Source organism: Microchirus variegatus (assembly GCF_963457635.1).
Source record: "Microchirus variegatus genome assembly, chromosome: 21".
Taxonomy (NCBI): domain Eukaryota; kingdom Metazoa; phylum Chordata; class Actinopteri; order Pleuronectiformes; family Soleidae; genus Microchirus; species Microchirus variegatus.
In genome coordinates, this window is record NC_139822.1 from 2,694,301 (window position 1) to 2,713,655 (window position 19,355).

General features: G+C 39.3%; 1 protein-coding gene across 1 annotated transcript in view; it reads right to left on the minus strand.

Moving 5' to 3' along the window:
- Positions 1–19,355, minus strand: part of LOC310942401 (uncharacterized protein) — a gene marked incomplete at both ends in the record, with an annotated part of 66,246 nt that overhangs the window by 38,382 nt on the left and 8,509 nt on the right. Inside the window, 6 exons of the mRNA XM_083907781.1 lie at positions 791–903; positions 1,226–1,381; positions 4,543–4,690; positions 5,414–5,533; positions 5,738–5,838; positions 11,004–11,049. Coding sequence (XP_083763907.1) covers positions 791–903; positions 1,226–1,381; positions 4,543–4,690; positions 5,414–5,533; positions 5,738–5,838; positions 11,004–11,049 — 684 coding nt within the window. The remainder of the gene's footprint in view (positions 1–790; positions 904–1,225; positions 1,382–4,542; positions 4,691–5,413; positions 5,534–5,737; positions 5,839–11,003; positions 11,050–19,355) is intronic.

Sequence of the window (19,355 nt, forward strand, 5' to 3'; positions counted from 1 at the left end):
TCTTTTGGTAACACTGGAAGAGACAGGCAATGTATGTGTGTGTGTGTGTGTGTGTTGCAGGCCTTTAATTTCTAGCCTTCTGACTTCCCCATTCGCCACTCACATGACAGGAAGGTACAGTTTATGCTGCCAATCAGGTGGAAGGAATGCATGTTATTAGAAGTCTATAGTGAAATGCGTGGAGGCGGGACATTTTTTTTTTCGGAGGGGGGAAATGCTCCGGATGAGTCTCTGAGCTTTTCATTTCCTAAATTCTGGATAAAGAGAAAGAGATTAGCTTAGCTTAGTGCCGAGTGCTGTTTTGATCACTGCACAGCCAGAATTAGATTTGAGTGGGTAACTGTTGGACAGATCATTTTCTTATCCTGGTTACTATTCACAGCACTTTTATGCTGTGTTCCATTATCATCGGAGCCACTGCGTTTAAGAGAAAAGTCGGAAAAATGTAGCTTGCTCGGTGCTGTGCTGACAAGATGTTACTACCTCGTAACACTTGAAAAAGCCCAAACTTGACCTCTGGCAATTGTTGATGGTGTTGAAATGAAATCGGGTGCAGACATTTTGCTGCATGTTGCTGTTCAAATTATGACAAACACAAGGCAAATTATCTGACATATTTGCAACAGCACAATCATTTCTGGACCATTCAGGTGAAGCCATTTTATGGATATTTGGCTAGAAAGCTGATGGGAGACATTCCTGAAAATGTCTGGACTCTCACATTCAGGAGCAGTAACCATAGCAGACCATTATTTTTTCAAATAAAGAGCAGGCAATATTTGTTCCCTACCAGAATATTGGCAAGAAAGACCATGCCATGTGCAGTGATGTGGTTGTTCCTCAGCAGTAAGACCTTCAGACCTGCTGTCTGCCACCTCAGACCATTACACAGCTCCTCCAGACCTGCAGGCAATAGGAAATCAACAAGCACTTCAAACTTCATTTTTACCTTTTTACACCCTCTTCATGTCCAGATAGCTAACAAGGAATTATTATAAAGGTGTTCCTCTGTGTTCCTGCTCTTTCTCCAACTTACAATATAGCACACTGTTTTCACTGAATTTCCTTGTTACTTTATTCAGCACATATTACATATTATACACTAGCCCGCCAATAAATAAATGTCACAAATAAGATACACTTAGATGATCAATTGGACAAATGGAATATATGCATTTTTACGTAAGCCAACATCCGGTCATTGAGGGGAAACTTAGACTTTTACCAGCATCTGCCAGAGCATTGTTGCTGAGCTCCAGCGTCTTTAAAGTGGCGTTGTAGCGTAGCAGGTCTCCGAGCTGCAGTGCATCCTGGTAGCTGTTCAGCGAGTTGTTGGTGAGATGGAGTTCTTGCAAAGCCCTGTTTATCTTCAGTGCACCAACTGTGGACACCAACAGAAATAAAAGAGTGTTCAAATTATCACGTTTGTTTGAAGCAGAATATTAGTTTAACATGGAAACCTGAGATGAAGCTCTGTACCTGTAAAAGTAATCAAACCATTTTTTTTTTTTTATATTCCTTTCCTTCTTCCTCTGCCTTATGTTAGGACTCCTTTTTTAACAGTAAACCCATTATTGTCCCACTCTGTAAAACACTCACTCACCCCACACTAAAGTTCAAAGAGTAAATCAGGGTTTTTACTTCATGGTATCAGACTTGTTGATCCAAGTTCAATTCTGTTATTTTGACATAAACTTACCATATGAGGCACCAGTGGTTTAGCAGCTCCTGTATCCTTTCACTCTAAAAATGTAAATTTTGTCCTTGTACTTTGGTACTGGAGAGTGAGCAATTGTGTTAAATTACATTACTTGAAAAGGTCTGTCTAACAGTAAATTTAAGAGAAGCTACAGATTTTACAAGGTTGAGCCTATTGAGTGCCTACATTTTGTCTTTGCCTTGCAATCCACTGCTGCATCCACCACTTCTTTGTGGGAAACTCCTAAATCTCTGAATTAACTTGCATTAGACCAGCAGCTCCTGATGATATCACTCTTCCACTTACATAGCTATTCCTTTTACATCATGATGTAGCATTTCTAATCGTGTAAAAACTGACACCACTATATCTTTTTCTTCAAATAAGTTTTGGCAGGCTGCACTGTATATATATACAGGTGCAATGCTGCCCAACACAAGATCGAAATTGCCCTTCCTTTCTGATCCTCATTGTTTATAATTGTGAATGATACAAAATGTGGTACAGTTCATGGTCAAATGTTTTACTATGTTCTGCTTCCAAACATTTTGTTGGGACAAAATGGGTCGTCTTCTCAGCTCGGAGTAGAAAAAGACCCAACTTGATCTTCCTGGATCAGTTTGATTTGATGTTTAACCGTCCCACATCCCAAACACACACACAACCCTCATTCTTCCATTTTCATCCTTCACCCCACTACACCCTGCTCCCTGCCTCTACCAAGCCCCCCCTCCCCCCCCCCCGTCTCTCGACAGGGGGTCCCGGCTGAGGATCATTGCCTTCGATTGTGGGGGGGCCCCTGATTGCGGTATTGGGCGCTCGCAGTGGAGTCGACCGGATCAATCCCACCGATTCCACCATTTGGTCCCCCCTGTGCCTAATGACAATGTTGGCATTCCACATGCAGCCCAACAGGCTTGATCAAATCTGTGGCATTGATCGAGTTGTGAAGGCGGCAGAGGCAACACAGACACATGTACACCACAGTACAGTACACATTACACAGATGCACAGGGAATGTCCATTAATTCAATATCACTCTAAATTTAGAACGATAATTAGGAAATTTAAAGGAAAGAAAACAGTGACCTTTTTTTGGAGATCCTGAAATCTTTTAACTGGGGAGGCCTCGAAAACTTCTTCTTCATGTTGGAATGGAGTACCTCTGAGTGAGCTTTATTGCAGTCATTTCAGTAGGCGGCGACTCCTGCTGTGCTCTCATTTTCATGCTCAAGTTCACCTGCCATCAATCAGTCTATCACAGCTACAGTGCAACCTCAAGGCCAGCCTTCCACAATGGGTCCTATCTCATATAAGATGATAATGTGCTTTAATGTGCATCCTTTAATTGGGTGAGAGAGTGGTTCTCCTTTCCGTACAAAGTTGGGACAGCATATTTCCATACACAGTATTTCTCACTGCCAGCTACTTTGTTTTTTCTAGGTTCTGTTTGTCTTTGTCGTCTCTGGCTAAGACACAACTCTCTTAAAAGCACAAATTACTACAAGATGCATTCAAGGAACTCCACAAACAACATCTACTGCTGCCGCCTCCATCTAGTGGTTATAGATATCCAACAAATAAATAATAGATGCGTTATTGCAATTTTCCCTTGAATATCAGGAAACATTTCAATGTGTTTAATAATAAAGAATATACAGCCTGTTCTATAAAGTACTATCAATGGCTGATTTATTATTGGTCATGGAAATGTTGATGATAGTAATAAAATAAAAGTGTGAGCCAACAGTGAATATTTGTCAGGCCTAATCTGGATATTTTATCAATGTGAATGGATATCCACGCTCGCTCTGCTCTCTAAATGTGTCACCAGTGTATTTACATTGGAGTCAATTGAAAGCCTGATGGATACAGGAAAATGTGCTATTTTTACTGCTACCTCAAAATCTTGCTAAGCACTACGTGGCGTATTATTGCCTAACCTTGACTGTGTGTACGTGTGTGTCCTCGCTGCCAGAGCTGTCATAGATGTGTGCAGTGATGTGTAACGTGACAAGTTAAGAGATTAGCCCTCTAATCTGGATCTAGACCTGCAGAGATGGTCACAGGTCAAATTCTGGTCCTGCTGGCCACAGGACACACCACAACTCATCCGCCCACATACACGTGCACGGACGCACACACACACACACACACACGTACACACACACACACACACACACACACTTACATTCTTGTAGAAACACAGTCCACAGTCACACATGGTCAGTAGTTAAGGCCCCGTTATACTTCTCCGACTGCGTAATGCTTTATCCGACTGCGGATACGCGCTGCAATTTCCCGCCTGATCAGAAGGGGTCGCTGCGCAAGGTTGTTGTGCTTCTGGCTACAGTGAGCAATGGCGTCCGAGAGAGAAAGACTGTTGTTGTTGATTTTGTTGTTGTTTTCTCACTTTTCTGTGTCACGGAACACAGTTTTAAGATAATTTGAGGCGAGAAATTAGCCATTTAGAGTCTAAACATGTGCTGTGTGTGTTAAGATATGACGTATTTATATTTTGGCAGCAACGAAGTCGGCGGTGATCAGCCCCGCGTCGGTGCGCACTGTGAGCCGGCACAGAGCAGCTTCGGCCTGTCCTGAGGACCAATCACAGCTCTTGCCGTCTCCGTTGTCCCTTGACGAAGTGACGGACACCTTAAAATATTTTGTGCAGTAGGAGACGACGCAGAGGCTCCCCGACAGGCTCTCCGTCGACGCAGAGGATTCTGCGTAACCTACGCAGAGCACTTTACGCAGGAGTATAAATTGGGCTTTAGTCTCCAAAGATGAGGAGTCATCAGTTGTGTGAGTGAGTGAGTGAGTGAGTGTAATGTACGTCATACCCAGTGTGAATAGTGGCATTCCGCTGAGCTGCGCATTGTGAAGGTGCAGCACTGTGAGCCTGCTGGTCAGCAGAGCTTTGGACAGAGACACGGCTGGGTAGTCTACGATGGGCGTGTTACAAATGTCCAGTCTGGACAGACACACGCTCTGAAACACACAGGAAAGCAGTTAAATGGAGAGATAACAAAAAGAGAGGGAATGCATGGAGACAGACAGCTTCACCATCTGTTGTCATATGGTCAGGCCAGACCACATTCACACTATAGACCATATATAAAATGTGGTGTCAGCGATTGACTGACAACTGCCAGAGGTGAACACAAACATGTTGACATCGGAAAAATCTGTACAATTACTCGTTCCATTCCTGCAAATAGCCATAACATTCGTGAACAGTCATACGTAGCACTATTGACATGATTGGATCCTTGAGGATGGATATTAAGAAATTATATGAAGGGGGCCTTTTTGATTTGTGGAAAGCTTTTCATGAATAATGAAAACATTGGGAGATTGTCTGAGTCAATGTCCAGAACATCCAGGGCAGGAGGTTGAGCCTGGCTTGGAAGCAGGACATTCACCCACTCACCAACAGAATTATACAGAGCTTTTTCCGCTGTGTTCTCACATGGGCTCACAATTTCACTACAGATATGGCAGGAGAAGATTCCAGAAAATGTCAGACGGGACTTTTGAATGTGTGTTTAAAGTGTTAAGAGCAGTGTGTGTTATGGCTGAAATCACACCCTGTTTGCTCTGCCCAGCATCTCCTATTCCTGTCATGTATTCCACACTCACTTTCCAGGATGTATACATTATTCCCCAGAGAAAGCCTACAAGAAAGATGACTATTCCACTGTGTCAGCCAACCTGCTTTATCAAATGAGCGAGGGCCCTCCAACCGGATGTTCCCATACTGTTGTTGTCAGAAATGTCAAGATGGGTTGTAGATTCATAGTACAAAATCATATCCAGCAAAGACGATGCTCCCTGGAAAAAGAATATATAGTGAAGAAGAGAAATGAAGAAAGCGAGGCTTAAATTTTGAAAAAGGAACGTTATGAAGTTCTTTTTGGAATGACAAAAAAAAAAGAAACTGCCTCTAATCTGATACACGGTGAGGCCTGAATATAAAATGGTGCTGGAATTGGAAGACGAAGATGAGGGAAAATAAGTTTTGCTCATAAAACTCACATTTTCTTCCAGTTGGGCCGCCTGCAGATTGATGAAATCAAAGTGCAGCGATTTCAGGACGACTTCCAGAGCTTCACAGGAGCGCTGGTCTAATCGCTCACCTTGATAGAGGCAGGCAATCAAATGGGATATAATTGGGACGCTGTTTGCTAACAGACAAAATTGCACGGCTATAAATGTGCTTTATTCTTTTACTGCGATGATAGTTGCAGCAGAAATCACAGGAAAACAACTTCCTTTATAGGCACAGTTCAAGGTGTGTGTTTGTGTGTGTGTTTTTCTTTGAATGAAGATCAGAGACGAGATAAATAAAGATGACATCTGCAGTTTGAAGGAAAAGAATGTGTGTGGGGTCTTTTTTGTGATTGGATTCCAAGACACAACAGCAGAGTCTCCATTGATTACTGATTATTTCTGCATTGTAATCAATAAACTAACACAAACATAGTCTGATTACTTTGAGATGCTTGTCTTCAAAATCACACAGTGTGGTGTCAACAACTTTACAATAACTGTAGTCTGTATGACAATGAATAAATCTATTTATTTTGTTATATATGTGTTTATATGTGTGTGTGTATATATATGATGTCATTACTTGTTTTGCAAAATCGAAGAACTTTGGAAAAACAAATACTATAGTATAGTAGTTAAAGTAAAACAAATAAAAAAAAAAATACTCTGACCACCTACAACATTTATAATATCAGCAATAATAGAAAATAATAGCACAACCTAATATAGAAAAATACTGACATATGCTGGTCTGCAAGTTTCTAATCAGAGACGGCTGTATTATGGCAAGATAGTATGGCAAACATAACATTTAATTAGGTGAGACTTCTGCTTGTGTCCCTACTGGCAGCCATGTTTTTTTAGTGTGTTTGTCTCATACAGGCAGATGCACACTGCCCACTGGCGATATTTAAGTACCTCATAAAATCGTACTAGAAAAACCTGAACTCTTCCTTTAAATACTACAGTTACTCATCTCTTTCACTGTCAACATTTTAAATTGTTCACGTTTGATATTTGAGTAATTTAATTTCTCATTTAACACTGTTAATGGTAAATGCATATTATCATATTATATTAATATTATTGTGGTGTGAGGGTGCTGTGCGCAGAATAACACCCAGCCTTACAGAAATATTAATTTGATTTACATGATTATAAATAGATATCAAATTATATTAAAAAAAAGTATCTTGAGATTGTTATAAGATATTGCCCAGCCTGATTATGGCTTATGCATAGGTGGTAAATCCATCAGTACAACTATATTAACAACTTCAGGGTTTAAACAATGTAAAACAACAATATACAACTGATTTCTGTATCGGCAAATACTCAAGGCATCGGTGTCAGACGTAAACAAAGCAAAGTTTTATGACTAATGTGCTTGTGCTACTGAATGAAACCTAGCAGTCTGATTACTGTCTTCCACAGCCCTGATGACGGGTCACATTTAAAATGATAATTAGTATTATGATTATTTCCAAAACGATATCTTCTCCTTCTCTTTTAACAGTAATCACATGACTGAGTGATGGCAGAGGGTGTGAGGGGTTTCAAAGGGAGTGTCATCTGAAATCCCATTTTTCCTAATCCACCCTGCTTTGGGGAGATAATGGCCTACATCACCCATCAGTGCGTAACCGTGGTGACACCCATGAAGTCACTGCACACAACTTCACCTTGTTGCTGTTTGCACATTTGCATGCTGCTCTGCTACTTCCTTATTTGTACGAGTAGGCAAAGACCTTCTAAGTGAGGACATGTTCAGCATTTACTGCAACAACAAACTAAATTGGATCTGAGTTTGGACTCAGGGTTCAAATGAGAATTTTGTTGATTGTAAGACATACTTGGTGACAAATTAAAAGAAAAAAAAAACACCAAGTGTTTGCGTAGCATAAAATGTTGGGACAGTGCAGGCAGCAAAAGCAGATGCTGCCTGACATTGACTCTCTGAAGTCTGAACTCTACTGGAGGCATCACTCCTCCAAACAATATTGGTGCTTTTTAATGAGTGTGATGAATGAATGAACATTCCGAAAAAACAGGTGTTCCAATGTGTTGAGAGCTGCCGTCTGTAAGGTGAACAGATTTCTAAAATGAAAAATAGGACCGATAACTAAAATGTCCAATTCAAAATTCTATTAAAACTGCAATTTGTAACTTTTGGTGATTCGTCAAGCAAAACTATCAGACCTGCCTGGGGGAGCATTTGTATGCTCCGAAAGATGTTTAAACCACAAATGGATATGGTTCTGAACGTGATTCTTATCGGATTTTTACAGATCTGTTTAAATCTGAACCTCTCGGTCACTCAGATAGGATTTCAAAGTGTCTTCCCCTGGATTCAGTGGAGTCTGTCACTGCATTGAAAGTGATGGAGGAACACAACACTTTAATACAGGATCATCATACTATTCCATGTGGAAGACGAGACTAGACAATGTCACTATCGACACATGTAGATCGGACCTGATCACTTGCAATATATAATGTGAACAGTCGGTCAGGAAGATCAGATTCTGATCGGATATGCTTACAAATCCGATATTTGGGCTGCAGTCTAAGCGAGGCGTTAGAAACATTTTCATGGACGTGTATCGGACCAATACTGATACTGAGTAGCAAATCAGCTCATCAATAGTTAGGTCAACAAACTCAAGTGCTGGGTTTGAAAACAAAAATACGACCCATGCATTACTGCAGTAAAGAAATGTACACCAACAAATGAAAATAAATAACTGAAAATAATAATGCTTTACAATCCAGGAGGGTAAACAGTATTAATATTATTGTTATCGTTATCATAGCATTAATAATTTTTGTAATGAGGAAGTATTACAATGGTGATAACATCACATTTCTATCAAACTTATTTTCACTTCCTGTTTGGCATTTCCTGTCAGTGTGTAGCTTTGTCAGGGGTTGATATAATGGCAGTTGGTTTAAAGGCCCTAGTGTACTTCTGCGTACATGCCGTGCGTGGAAGTATACCAGGGCCTTAAGTGAAAGGCTTTAACGGAACAGTAGTTTTTTTGATAATTGGCCGCGAATAAGGCGGGAACGAAGTTTTTTTCCTCCTCCAAGAATAAGGAAATGCGCTGTGGCTCAAAGCCTTAGATTTGAAGAGGCCACTGAAGCGTCTCTATGTCTGTTCATTTGACTTTGTTGAACATAAACCTTCACAAGATGGTCCAGAGTAGTGTCTACACTATAAAACCTCCGAGGTGACATCAGCAGTCGCAGATAGATTAGACACAGCTAATTATGATTCAATGTTGTTAATTTCTGGGTTGTTGGCGTCCCGACTAGCACCCATTCACTGTGTCATGGGTGAGTGGCAAAACTGTAGTGTAAGGTAGCTTTGAGCAGTCATTAAAGGTGCATTATGTAATAAATCTAAAGCAACTGGCCATAAAATCCTCCTAATATGTCACAGAGACTCAGGAATAATGTTCGTATGACGTGCTGAACTCACCAACAACAACAGTACTGCCAAAATATTTGCATTAAAAAAAATATTTTACAGACTGCAAATCATGTTTATGTTTTGAAATCATGTTTTGGCATGTGGCGCCCCCTACCGCCGTCTACCAATCATTGCAGTCAGTAGAGTCTCAGCTGCCGAGCAACCACGGGTTGCCAGTTACGTCAGAAAACGAAACCTAAAAGACCTCTGAATTTTTATTTGAATGTAGTAACCGTTTTTGGCCACATTCTTACATATGGCACCTTTAAGACTAGAAAAGTGCTATATAAATACAGACCATTGATCATTCGTATGTTATATGAGGTCACTTCCTCATGTCGTCCTCTGTAATATTACACTGACCTGACGTTTCCATTTGCTATCAATACTAACAAGAGTTTGCACAACACTGTCAAGAAAGCAAAGATAAATAGGGCAAACGCAGACCAGAAGTGCCACACATTCAAAAATAAGGTCTATAGTAATCACGAAGCATTAGCTTGGTATTTTTTTCATGAGAAAGTATTACACTGATGGCTGCTTAAAGAAATTATCATTACCAGGCTAACACCTGGATATATATAGTTACCTAAGTATTACTGCTTACCAAGCAGTATTATCATAATATTATCACCATATTACAAAATGATCAGGTTCTTCCAAAGAGGAAAGGCTATGCACATGTTTTGATCAGGACAATCTACAGTATTTCTATAAATAAACTCCAACTCAAGATTTAGAGTAAGGGTGAATTCCAATTCCTTGCTTAACCCTCAATCTCAAAATTGCGCTCCCTCTAGTGCAAGTGCTGTCTCGATTCTCAGAAAAATTAAGTTGAGGGGCAAGTTTAAGAGCTGTATCGCCCTCAATATTGAGATTTTCCGAGACCACCCTTGGGAGCAAGGGCTACCCAGAATGCATTGCGTGTTTTGACATAACAAAGATAGCGCCGAAAGCAACGAAGCGAGTACGCTACAAATTAAGTATTTTTTTTGTTAATAGAGATATAAAATTTATGAAAACCATTGTATTATCTTAGTTTAGGCCCATATTATGGATTACTGACGTCATTGTTGCGTAACATTTATTTTTATTTTACGATATTTTGTCAATAGCCGGCCGGTGCGGACACGCGATCGTTTGCTATTGTTTACTTTTCAATAAGCCGTGGTGTGTGGTAACTGTCAGCTGAATATCTCCGTGGTTGTGGTATTTGTATGAGTATCATCTTATAACTAACTGACAACCTAATAACTTGACTGACAAACGGATCGTAATAAATAATTGTGACGTAAATGTGTTCTTCTTCTTCTTCTTTTTTGGAGTTGACGGACTGGACGCAGCTTCCGTGTTATTCTGCCCCCCACAGTATGAAGACGTATCTGCATTTAAGGGGTGTCCCATTTCTAAGTGATAAAATAACCCTCAACACTTGGTTTTGAGGGCCAGTTAAGATTAAGGGTTGAGCTTGAGGGTTAAGATTGAGGGTTAAGATAGGGATTGGAATTGGCCCTAAATGTAAAATATTGTATGTGTGTGTGAGAGAGAGACAAACATATTCCCCATATGAGAGACAAGAGATCAGTGTTTTCATGACAATGTTCACACTTTTTGCAGCACAAAACATCAACATAATCTAAAATAGTCGTGTCCTGTTACTTCCCGTGCTGTCATCACGACACCTCCGGCGGACGAGAGAAGAAGAACGGAGCACTTCACGAGTGTCGCACAAAGTCGGCGGTCATATTTAACGATGACAGAGTGAGGCGATGAGCTTACCTTTGAGATCCAGACACTTCACACTGCCACCTACACACGCACCCTGCTGAAAGAGAGAGAGAGAGAGAGAGAGAGGGGGGTTAGAAGCAGGAGGTGTGAGTGAGAGGCATGAAACACACACACACACACACACACACACACACACACAACACACACAGAAAGACACAGAGATATTTGGCACCAGCAGTGCATCATCCTCCCTCCCTGGTCTCTTTCCGCACGGCCCTCTCCCCATCCATGCCCTGCTGGAGCGGTTTGATCAGGGAGGCTTATTGGACACCAGAGCATGAATTATAAATTTCACACAGTTTACTGCCGCCGCCGCGGATGGTGACACGGCGTCCTAATTAACCAGTGTATAATAATTAGAAACAGCTGGTCATCAGTTGATGTGTTCATTTGCCAGAGCCACTACATCTAATTTGACTGCATCAATCACCGGATGTGGCAGATTTGTGCGGATGGCGGAAAACACTCTTTTTTTTTTTTTTTCTCTTACAGACAAGCAAAATACACACACACACACACACACACACACACAGAAAGAGAGAGAGAGAGAGATTATAAAATGAATTTCAGTAGCTGGGATGTCATGACAAGCAAGGCTCCTCTTGAAAAGCAAATGATTATTATAATTTATTATTATTATTTCTTTCTTTTCTTTACAGGCACAATGTGCACTTAATAAATAAATACTTGCGCCATAGTTTGCAGCTGATTTGCATCTTGTCTAATACTACCCATCTTCACTAATGACACCGTCATAAGGAATGCACAATATGTACAAGCCACCAAAGTGAGTTTTAAATTACTAGAGTGCAAAAAAAGTTAATTGAACACAGTGGTGGTGGCATTTTTGAGCAGAGCTTGAGGTTTGTTTTTGAAAATACATGTACATGCACTGATACACACACGTGCGCATAATCACACGCATCTAAACCTGTAAAACTTTAAAGTGTGTATGATAAAAAGTCTAAAATATACAAAATATATATACATACATAAAAGGTGCCTTGAAAATTAGCACAATCCATATAGTTTGAAACAAACCAAAGAAATTGTAGAACAAAACAATTCATGTTTTACATTGAACTGAAGGTAAAGGTACTGGGATTTAGCTGTAAAAGTGATTTAGCTGTAAATGTGATTTAGCTGTAAATGTGATTTAGCTGTAAATGTACTGTGATTTAGCTGTAAATGTGATTTAGCTGTAAATGTGATTTAGCTGTAAATGTGATTTAGCTGTAAATGTATTAGAATTTAACTGTAGAATTACTGTGATTTAGCTGTAAAGTTACAATTTTTTAGCAGTAAAGGTACTGAGATTTAGCTGTAAAAGTATTGTGATTTAGCTGTAAACGTACTGAGAGTAAGCAGTAACAGTATTGCAATTTAGCTGTAAAATTATTGTGATTTAGCTGTAAACGTACTGAGAGTAAGCAGTAACAGTATTGCAATTTAGCTGTAAAATTATTGTGATTTAGCTGTAAACGTACTGTGATTTAGCTGTAAAATCACAGTGATTTTGCTTTATATTTCCAATATAAATACAGTTTTTTATGTAACCTCAGCGTAACAATGTCATACTACTGTGATCTCACAGTATCTCCTATATAAATACCGTTTGTGTTTTGTTTTTTACTGTTACTTCAAAGTGATGCCATTATATTGTGATTGAGTCAGTATTTCCTTATATTAGTACTTTATATTTTATTTAGTGTTATTTTATCACAGTTTAAACCAAGTGACATTTACAGTGAAAACCTGTGAAATAATTGAGGCAGAGCCTATAATACAGTTTTTTTTGAGTGAGGACCCCAGGAATTCTGCAGGGGGCCCAACATATTAGCAAATTAAAACTGAAGTTGCTTGAGTGTCCACTGATTGCTTCTACTTCTTACAGGGAAAAATAAAAAGGCAGTGTAACGATGGTTTCATTTTTGTCCTCTTATTATTTTATGTGAATTAGTTTAACTGCACAATGTAAACACTGTTGTTTGCTGTTTACACACAACAACGGACCAAAGGCAGAGCAGAGAGTCGATGTAAGTGTAAAATGTTAAAATGTAAGGGGAAAAAAATGTATTATTCTTATTCTCACTGATTTTGGGGTGGGCCGGCCTCAGTGACTAAAAAGGTGACATCACAAACATCTAAGCACCAATCAGGATGTAGCACTTGAAACTGATATTTGTATTTGTATAGAGTCACGCTTTTTCACCACACTCCAGATGATTTTCTCACATTCACACCAATTTCAGTTTTGTTATTTATTTATTTATATTTTCTTTAAAAATTTTGTAGTCACATAAGTTAAGCAACACCAGAAGTGTCAATGCCAATTTGGTTTATGCTTTTTTGCCAGCATGTTTATTTGATGCATATTTTTGTGCATCAAAAAAACATTGAATTATTATTATTATTATTACAAAAGCTTTTGTGTATAATATTTGTGCATTAATAAATAAGGTAAATTAAAATAAGTGCAATTGAAACTCCAATTGAAGGGCTTTTTCCCCTGGTAGTTTTTCCTTACCCTGGCCGAGGGTCTAAGAACAGAGGACGTGACCAACCGTGTGAAGCCCTGTGAGACAAACTGTTAAAAAAATTTAGATTTTTAGAAACCAGATCATTGTTTGTTGCATCAACTTATTTCCATTTGTGTCAGTGTGAGCAGCATATGCTGCAGTCTGATTCTCCTTTCTCGTTAAATACAGTCAGAACTTACACCTCAGAAACCGAGCTATGATTCCAAGAATAACACAAGCACAACACTGGTTCTTTTACTGTAAATAGCACTTCTGTTGTATTTGCTTCACAATAAATCAAAACTGTTGAACTTTTATCGATAAACATGTTGCTACACTGTGTGGACAACATACCATGTACAAGTATTGTTGTTGACTAAGAAACTCTCGCACGGGATTTGTGTGCATCCATGTTTTTTTCCCTAACTTCTCTCTGGAATGCGGTGACGTTACTCCCACCTCAGAGTAAATGGACCAAACCAAGAGCCCATTAGCATCGGGAATAAAATCATCTTTGAGTGAGATTTCAGTTGTTATCAGATTAGTCTTATATCAGCTCACTGAATGGCTCCATTTAATTTCTATGTGAAATGAATGTGGAATATCGGAACGGTTTAAAAATAGTGTGCGCGGTGTTCATTTGACTTTATACGTGTGTATTATTTGTCTTCAGAGACTCTAAAGACACTCTTTCAAAGGTGGTAAAGCAACAGATACAACACCGAAAAAGTATGGATATTAAAAAAAAAGGAAATAAAACACTCTTCCTGCAAGTCATGTAAAGGGACAGTCTGTATATTTAAATGTATTGTTTAAAGATGTATTGTGCTCTTGTAACCAGACATTTATTCACTATTTAAAAATTGCAATGGAGTTTTTAAAATGTTAGGTTCATAAAGAAAATTAAGTATGTAAGTCACAAGTGAAATTGATAAATTACAGGAAGTATTTTTCTTTGTGCTGTGAGATGTCCCATCATGCAGCTGGAGTACAGTATATTTTTGGTTTTGGTCATTATCTTTAACAGTCTTTGTGCTGTATATGCATTTTCTGTCACCACACCTTTTTTTTTTTTTTTTTCTGTCACAGCAAAAAGGAAAAAAAAAGAAGTGTGAGTGTGTGTTTGTGGGTGTGTGGGTGTGTGGGTGTGTGGGTGTGTGGGTGTGTGCGTGTGTGTGTGTGTGCGCGCGACGGCGTCCAGTGAGCTGATGGGAAACTGCTTGTGGGACCAGTTTGTTTGTTTGCCAATAAATGATGCCTGGTACAAATGTGGAAGCAACTGGATGATGCTTCCATGGGTGCAACCACACACGCACACGCGCGCACGCACGCGCACACGCGCGCACGCACGCACACACACACACACACACACACACACACACACACACACACACACATTTCTTCGTCCTCACAAGAAACACTGCAGTGGCAGCTGTTTTTCATCTTAATGAATTTCTGAACTTGTTCGCTCCCTCTCCGCTCACTGCTGCCTCGTGGTGAAAGACGGAAACTGAAGGCACCGGCTGCCAAATCAATTGATGTGTCAGGAGGGAGAGACAAAACGGCGTGATAAAAAGAAAAGCGTTCCCTCTCTCTCTCTCTCTCTCTCACACACACACACACACACACACACACACACACACACACACACAGAGGCAGGCAGCAGGAAAAGACAGAGAGAGGAGGATCTGGTTTCCAAACTTGACTTCCACAGAACTCATCTCTGGTGCTTTTTCACTATTCTTCACTCAGCCGTCCACAGATGCTCTGCCTCTGAGGGCGGCTTTGTGTTAAAAACTCTTTGAGTGCACCAATTTCTCTACTTAGTCTCTTTAATTCAATGACAAAAAAAAATACCATTTAATATTTAATATACCATATTTGTGTACTAAATGCATATTTGTCAGTTCATTTCCTCTCACGTAAATTGTTTCAGTGCGTCTAGACACGTGTGAAACTTCACCAAGGACGTGTCCAGATCCATCGCGACGATGTATTTAATATATATTTTTTTTTTATGTGGAATATCTGTAGCTCTTTCTCACACACATTTTCACACACATTTTCCTTTCAGCATCTTTTCCGCAATAAAGGATAAATTATTTAAAATAACACGACCTTTTATCTCGCGCCCTTTGAAGGCGGCAAATTAAAAATGTAAATTTGGAGTTCATTAATATGCAAATGTATTCGCTCGCTCTTAACAATTAGCAATTAAAGCTGCAGTGTGAAAGAGCACAGACAAAATTAGTAACTTTCTTTCTCATTTTGAAAAAAAAAAAACAGAGAGAGAGAGAGAGATCTGAAAACACATGCATGACATTCTAATTGAGTCTCACAGTGTTTGCCAGTGTGGCTGCTTTTGTTCATCCACAGTGGTTTTGAAATGTAGGATAGCAACTTCATTAATGCCACTTTATGTCCACTACACCCTTAAAACGTTCAAAAAGTAGGCATTCATACCCTTTTCAGATCGGTATCAACTTGAATGTTGGCACAAACAGGAGAGACTAAAAACACAGGGATATGGCAACATTTATGATAACAGAAATAATAAAGGAATAAGAGCAAACCTACATTTCATAGGAGGTGGACCGTGATCATAAATCTCCACATTCAATTGAATAAGCCATCTTTCCTTTGTTTTCCTTAAGGAATTCTTGCAATCTTGCATTAACATGGATTTATTTCACTATTGAGAATGCCACTTGCAGAGGCTTTTACAGTGTGCATATGCTGAAATCAGATATAAATGAAGACATCTTGTTAATTTTTGTCTTCATATTTGTTTTTATATACATATACATATATACATATACATATTTATATATATATATATATACATACATATATATATATGTATGTATATATATATATATATATATATATATATATACATATATATAAATATATGTATATTAGTGCTGTGCAATAGGTTAACACGCGTTAACACATGACACCTTTCCACGAGGACTGACCGGAAAAAGACGTGCATGACGTCATGTTTACGTGCCACGACACCGGAGTCCAGGCACCGTTTACCTGTTAGCTCCGTTAGCTGCATTAGCTCCTTTAAAGCCGTTGGAGCACACCTACAGTCGAGCTGGAGCGGTGTGTTTATGAAACGAAAAGAGCAGCGCCGCAAATAACCAGCGTACCTGTGTATTATTATTACTGGGTATGTGTGCCTCTGTTTTTAAAGTTCAGCGTTACTTTACAGACTCATTTTAAACATCACGTCACGTGTGTCTTTTTCCGGTCAGTCGTCATGGAAACGCGGCATTGCGTTTATATACGTTTATATATATACATACATGGCCTCGTCACAACGTTAACAATAGAAATGAAACTCAATACTGATTTTATTTTAATTCCTAATTCATTTGGGTGATGTTTTCATATTAGTCAACTATTTCTTATTTATTATTGTCTTAATTTGCACATCAACTTTGATAATCAATTTGACTGATGTTTTTTTTTATAACACATTTTTTTTTTCCTGTTTATGATTTTCTTTATTATACTACATATTTGCTTGTTGCTTTTGTTTATTTTAAGTGAATACACTATGAGGACCACCAACACACAGGCTGAAGCCAGGGCTTAATATACCAAAATTGCTAAATGTACAAGTGAGGTGGGAGGAGCTATTTTGCACAAGCAAAACAGTTGCATGAAGCGTAGTGTATTCCTTTTTTAGAATATGAAACATGTCAACTAATCATATCAAATGAAACATTCAAATGTTAATCACTTGTGAACATTTACATGTACATGTATGCATCTTACACGCCATATTTACATGTCATTTACATATAAAAATACCAGTTCCTCATACTTAATGTTGAAACATCACTGCACATTTGACTGTGATTCAGTGTAGAAGGAGACAAATATTATGTTCTGTCGATTTTCATGTTTTTGTGGGGAGAGAATAATGTTAATTTGGTAACGGACATGGTGGCTGACGTAAAATGAAAGTAGCTTTAACTTCCATTTGGTGATGACGGATCTACTGGAGTGCTCCTCTCAAAGGTTGTTGTTAAAGCCACACAGCAGGTACAACTCAGAAATCAATGTCACACTCAGGAGAATTTCAGAATATCTGGTGTAACTTTTCCTGCTCATGCTCATGTCTGTCTCCTTCTCTTTTTTATTTTGTTGCTGTTTTATATTCATTATCACTTTACCGCACGGAGTGGGAGTCAAGTATTGTTTGTAGTGGCTCTGTGTGTCTGCCTGTCTGTCTGTTTGTTTGTTTGTTTTTGCGCTTCCGCACTTGCACTTGCCAATATGACCAACAGAGACCGCCAGAGCCTTCTTGCATGAATGGGGTAAAGTCTGTCATCTCTGATTGCCTTGTTTAATCCTGGTTTTCTCTAGGATTACCTATAACTTCGTTATAACATTACAGACCAAGGTGCAACACAATATAGTTTGAAATCATTCCCTTAATTAACATGATTAATACATTTACAAAAAAAATGATTTCCCTTAAAAGACATGAAAGAATGCAGTAGTAAAGTACTCATAATTACAATGATCTCCATAAAGTGTCAGAATGTTCATATTTTACAAAGAGGATCCATAAAGAATGGACACACGCACATGGATGCACAATATATTATGTATTATTCATTTCAAATGTTAAAAGGTTATTATGTCCAGTTTTTTTTATGTAGTATATATGTATTGTTTTGTGTAGCAGTGTAGCTCACAAAAATATTATCTGTGCTCCAGTTTCTGTGATGAGAAGTAGCTCATACAGAGAGGTGTGGTTTCACTGACAGCTTATATCAGGAGGGGGTTGTGCTATGCACATGTGATGATTCTGTCTCTTGGCTCCCAGAAGCTAGGTTTATGGTCGCCGTTGTGTGACGGGCGCGCGTCAAAAATGACGCCATATCCTGTGTCGAACTGGGCGCATGAGCTCCAAAAGGTGACTTGCTGCGGCGTGCGCCACTTCTTCGTTTTGTCCGAGCAGGTCCACTTGTACACCGCATTTGTATGACTCTTCTGTCTGAGAGCACCAAAACAGTCAAATGGCCTTAAATTCATGGAAGGAGATTGCTACCACTTTACAAAAAGATAATGGTTTTTTGCCGTGAAAAGGATGTGGGAAAAAAAAGAGAGATTGCTTTGTGAAGGGCAAAAGACAAACCCACAGAAAGAGGGGTGACCCATGGGGGGAAATGCCCTCCTGGTGATTCTGGTGGAGCTGGGATGGCTGTCCCAATACGTGAAACACAGAGAGACACTGAGCATCGCCTCTGTGCATTCTTGTAGGTCGCGTGCCGTCTGCGGAGCCCCGAGGCAGTGTCACGAGTGAGCATAAACAAGGCTAGAAGGTGTAAATGTTTGAGGGTAAAATTCTCCCTAAAGCAGTTTGAGAGTGCCTACATTCAAATAACCACAACTTTTTCAAATATTATTATATTAGAAATCACACTTTCAGAATCTGTAAATAACTCAAAATGTCCCTCTGCCTAGTTGTTCCAGTTAGATTTGCCATGGCTGGCCACATATATTACTATTCTGATTGCTCCTAAGTCATGGCTGAACTTCCGTGTGTGTGTCTGTCAAGTGCAAACCAAAAACCCCTAATTTGCCAGAAACAACACTGACAATTGTGAGTGCCACACAAAAACTGACCCAGTACAGAGAAAGCCACGAATCTACAGCAACCACAAATAAACAAAATGGGAGAAAAATTCACTCGATTAGCATATTTACAATTTACATATGCATGAATCTGACACATCTACACATGCTTACGATGAGGAACTTCTTTTCACAGATGTTAATTTTGGTCACGGAGCCTCTG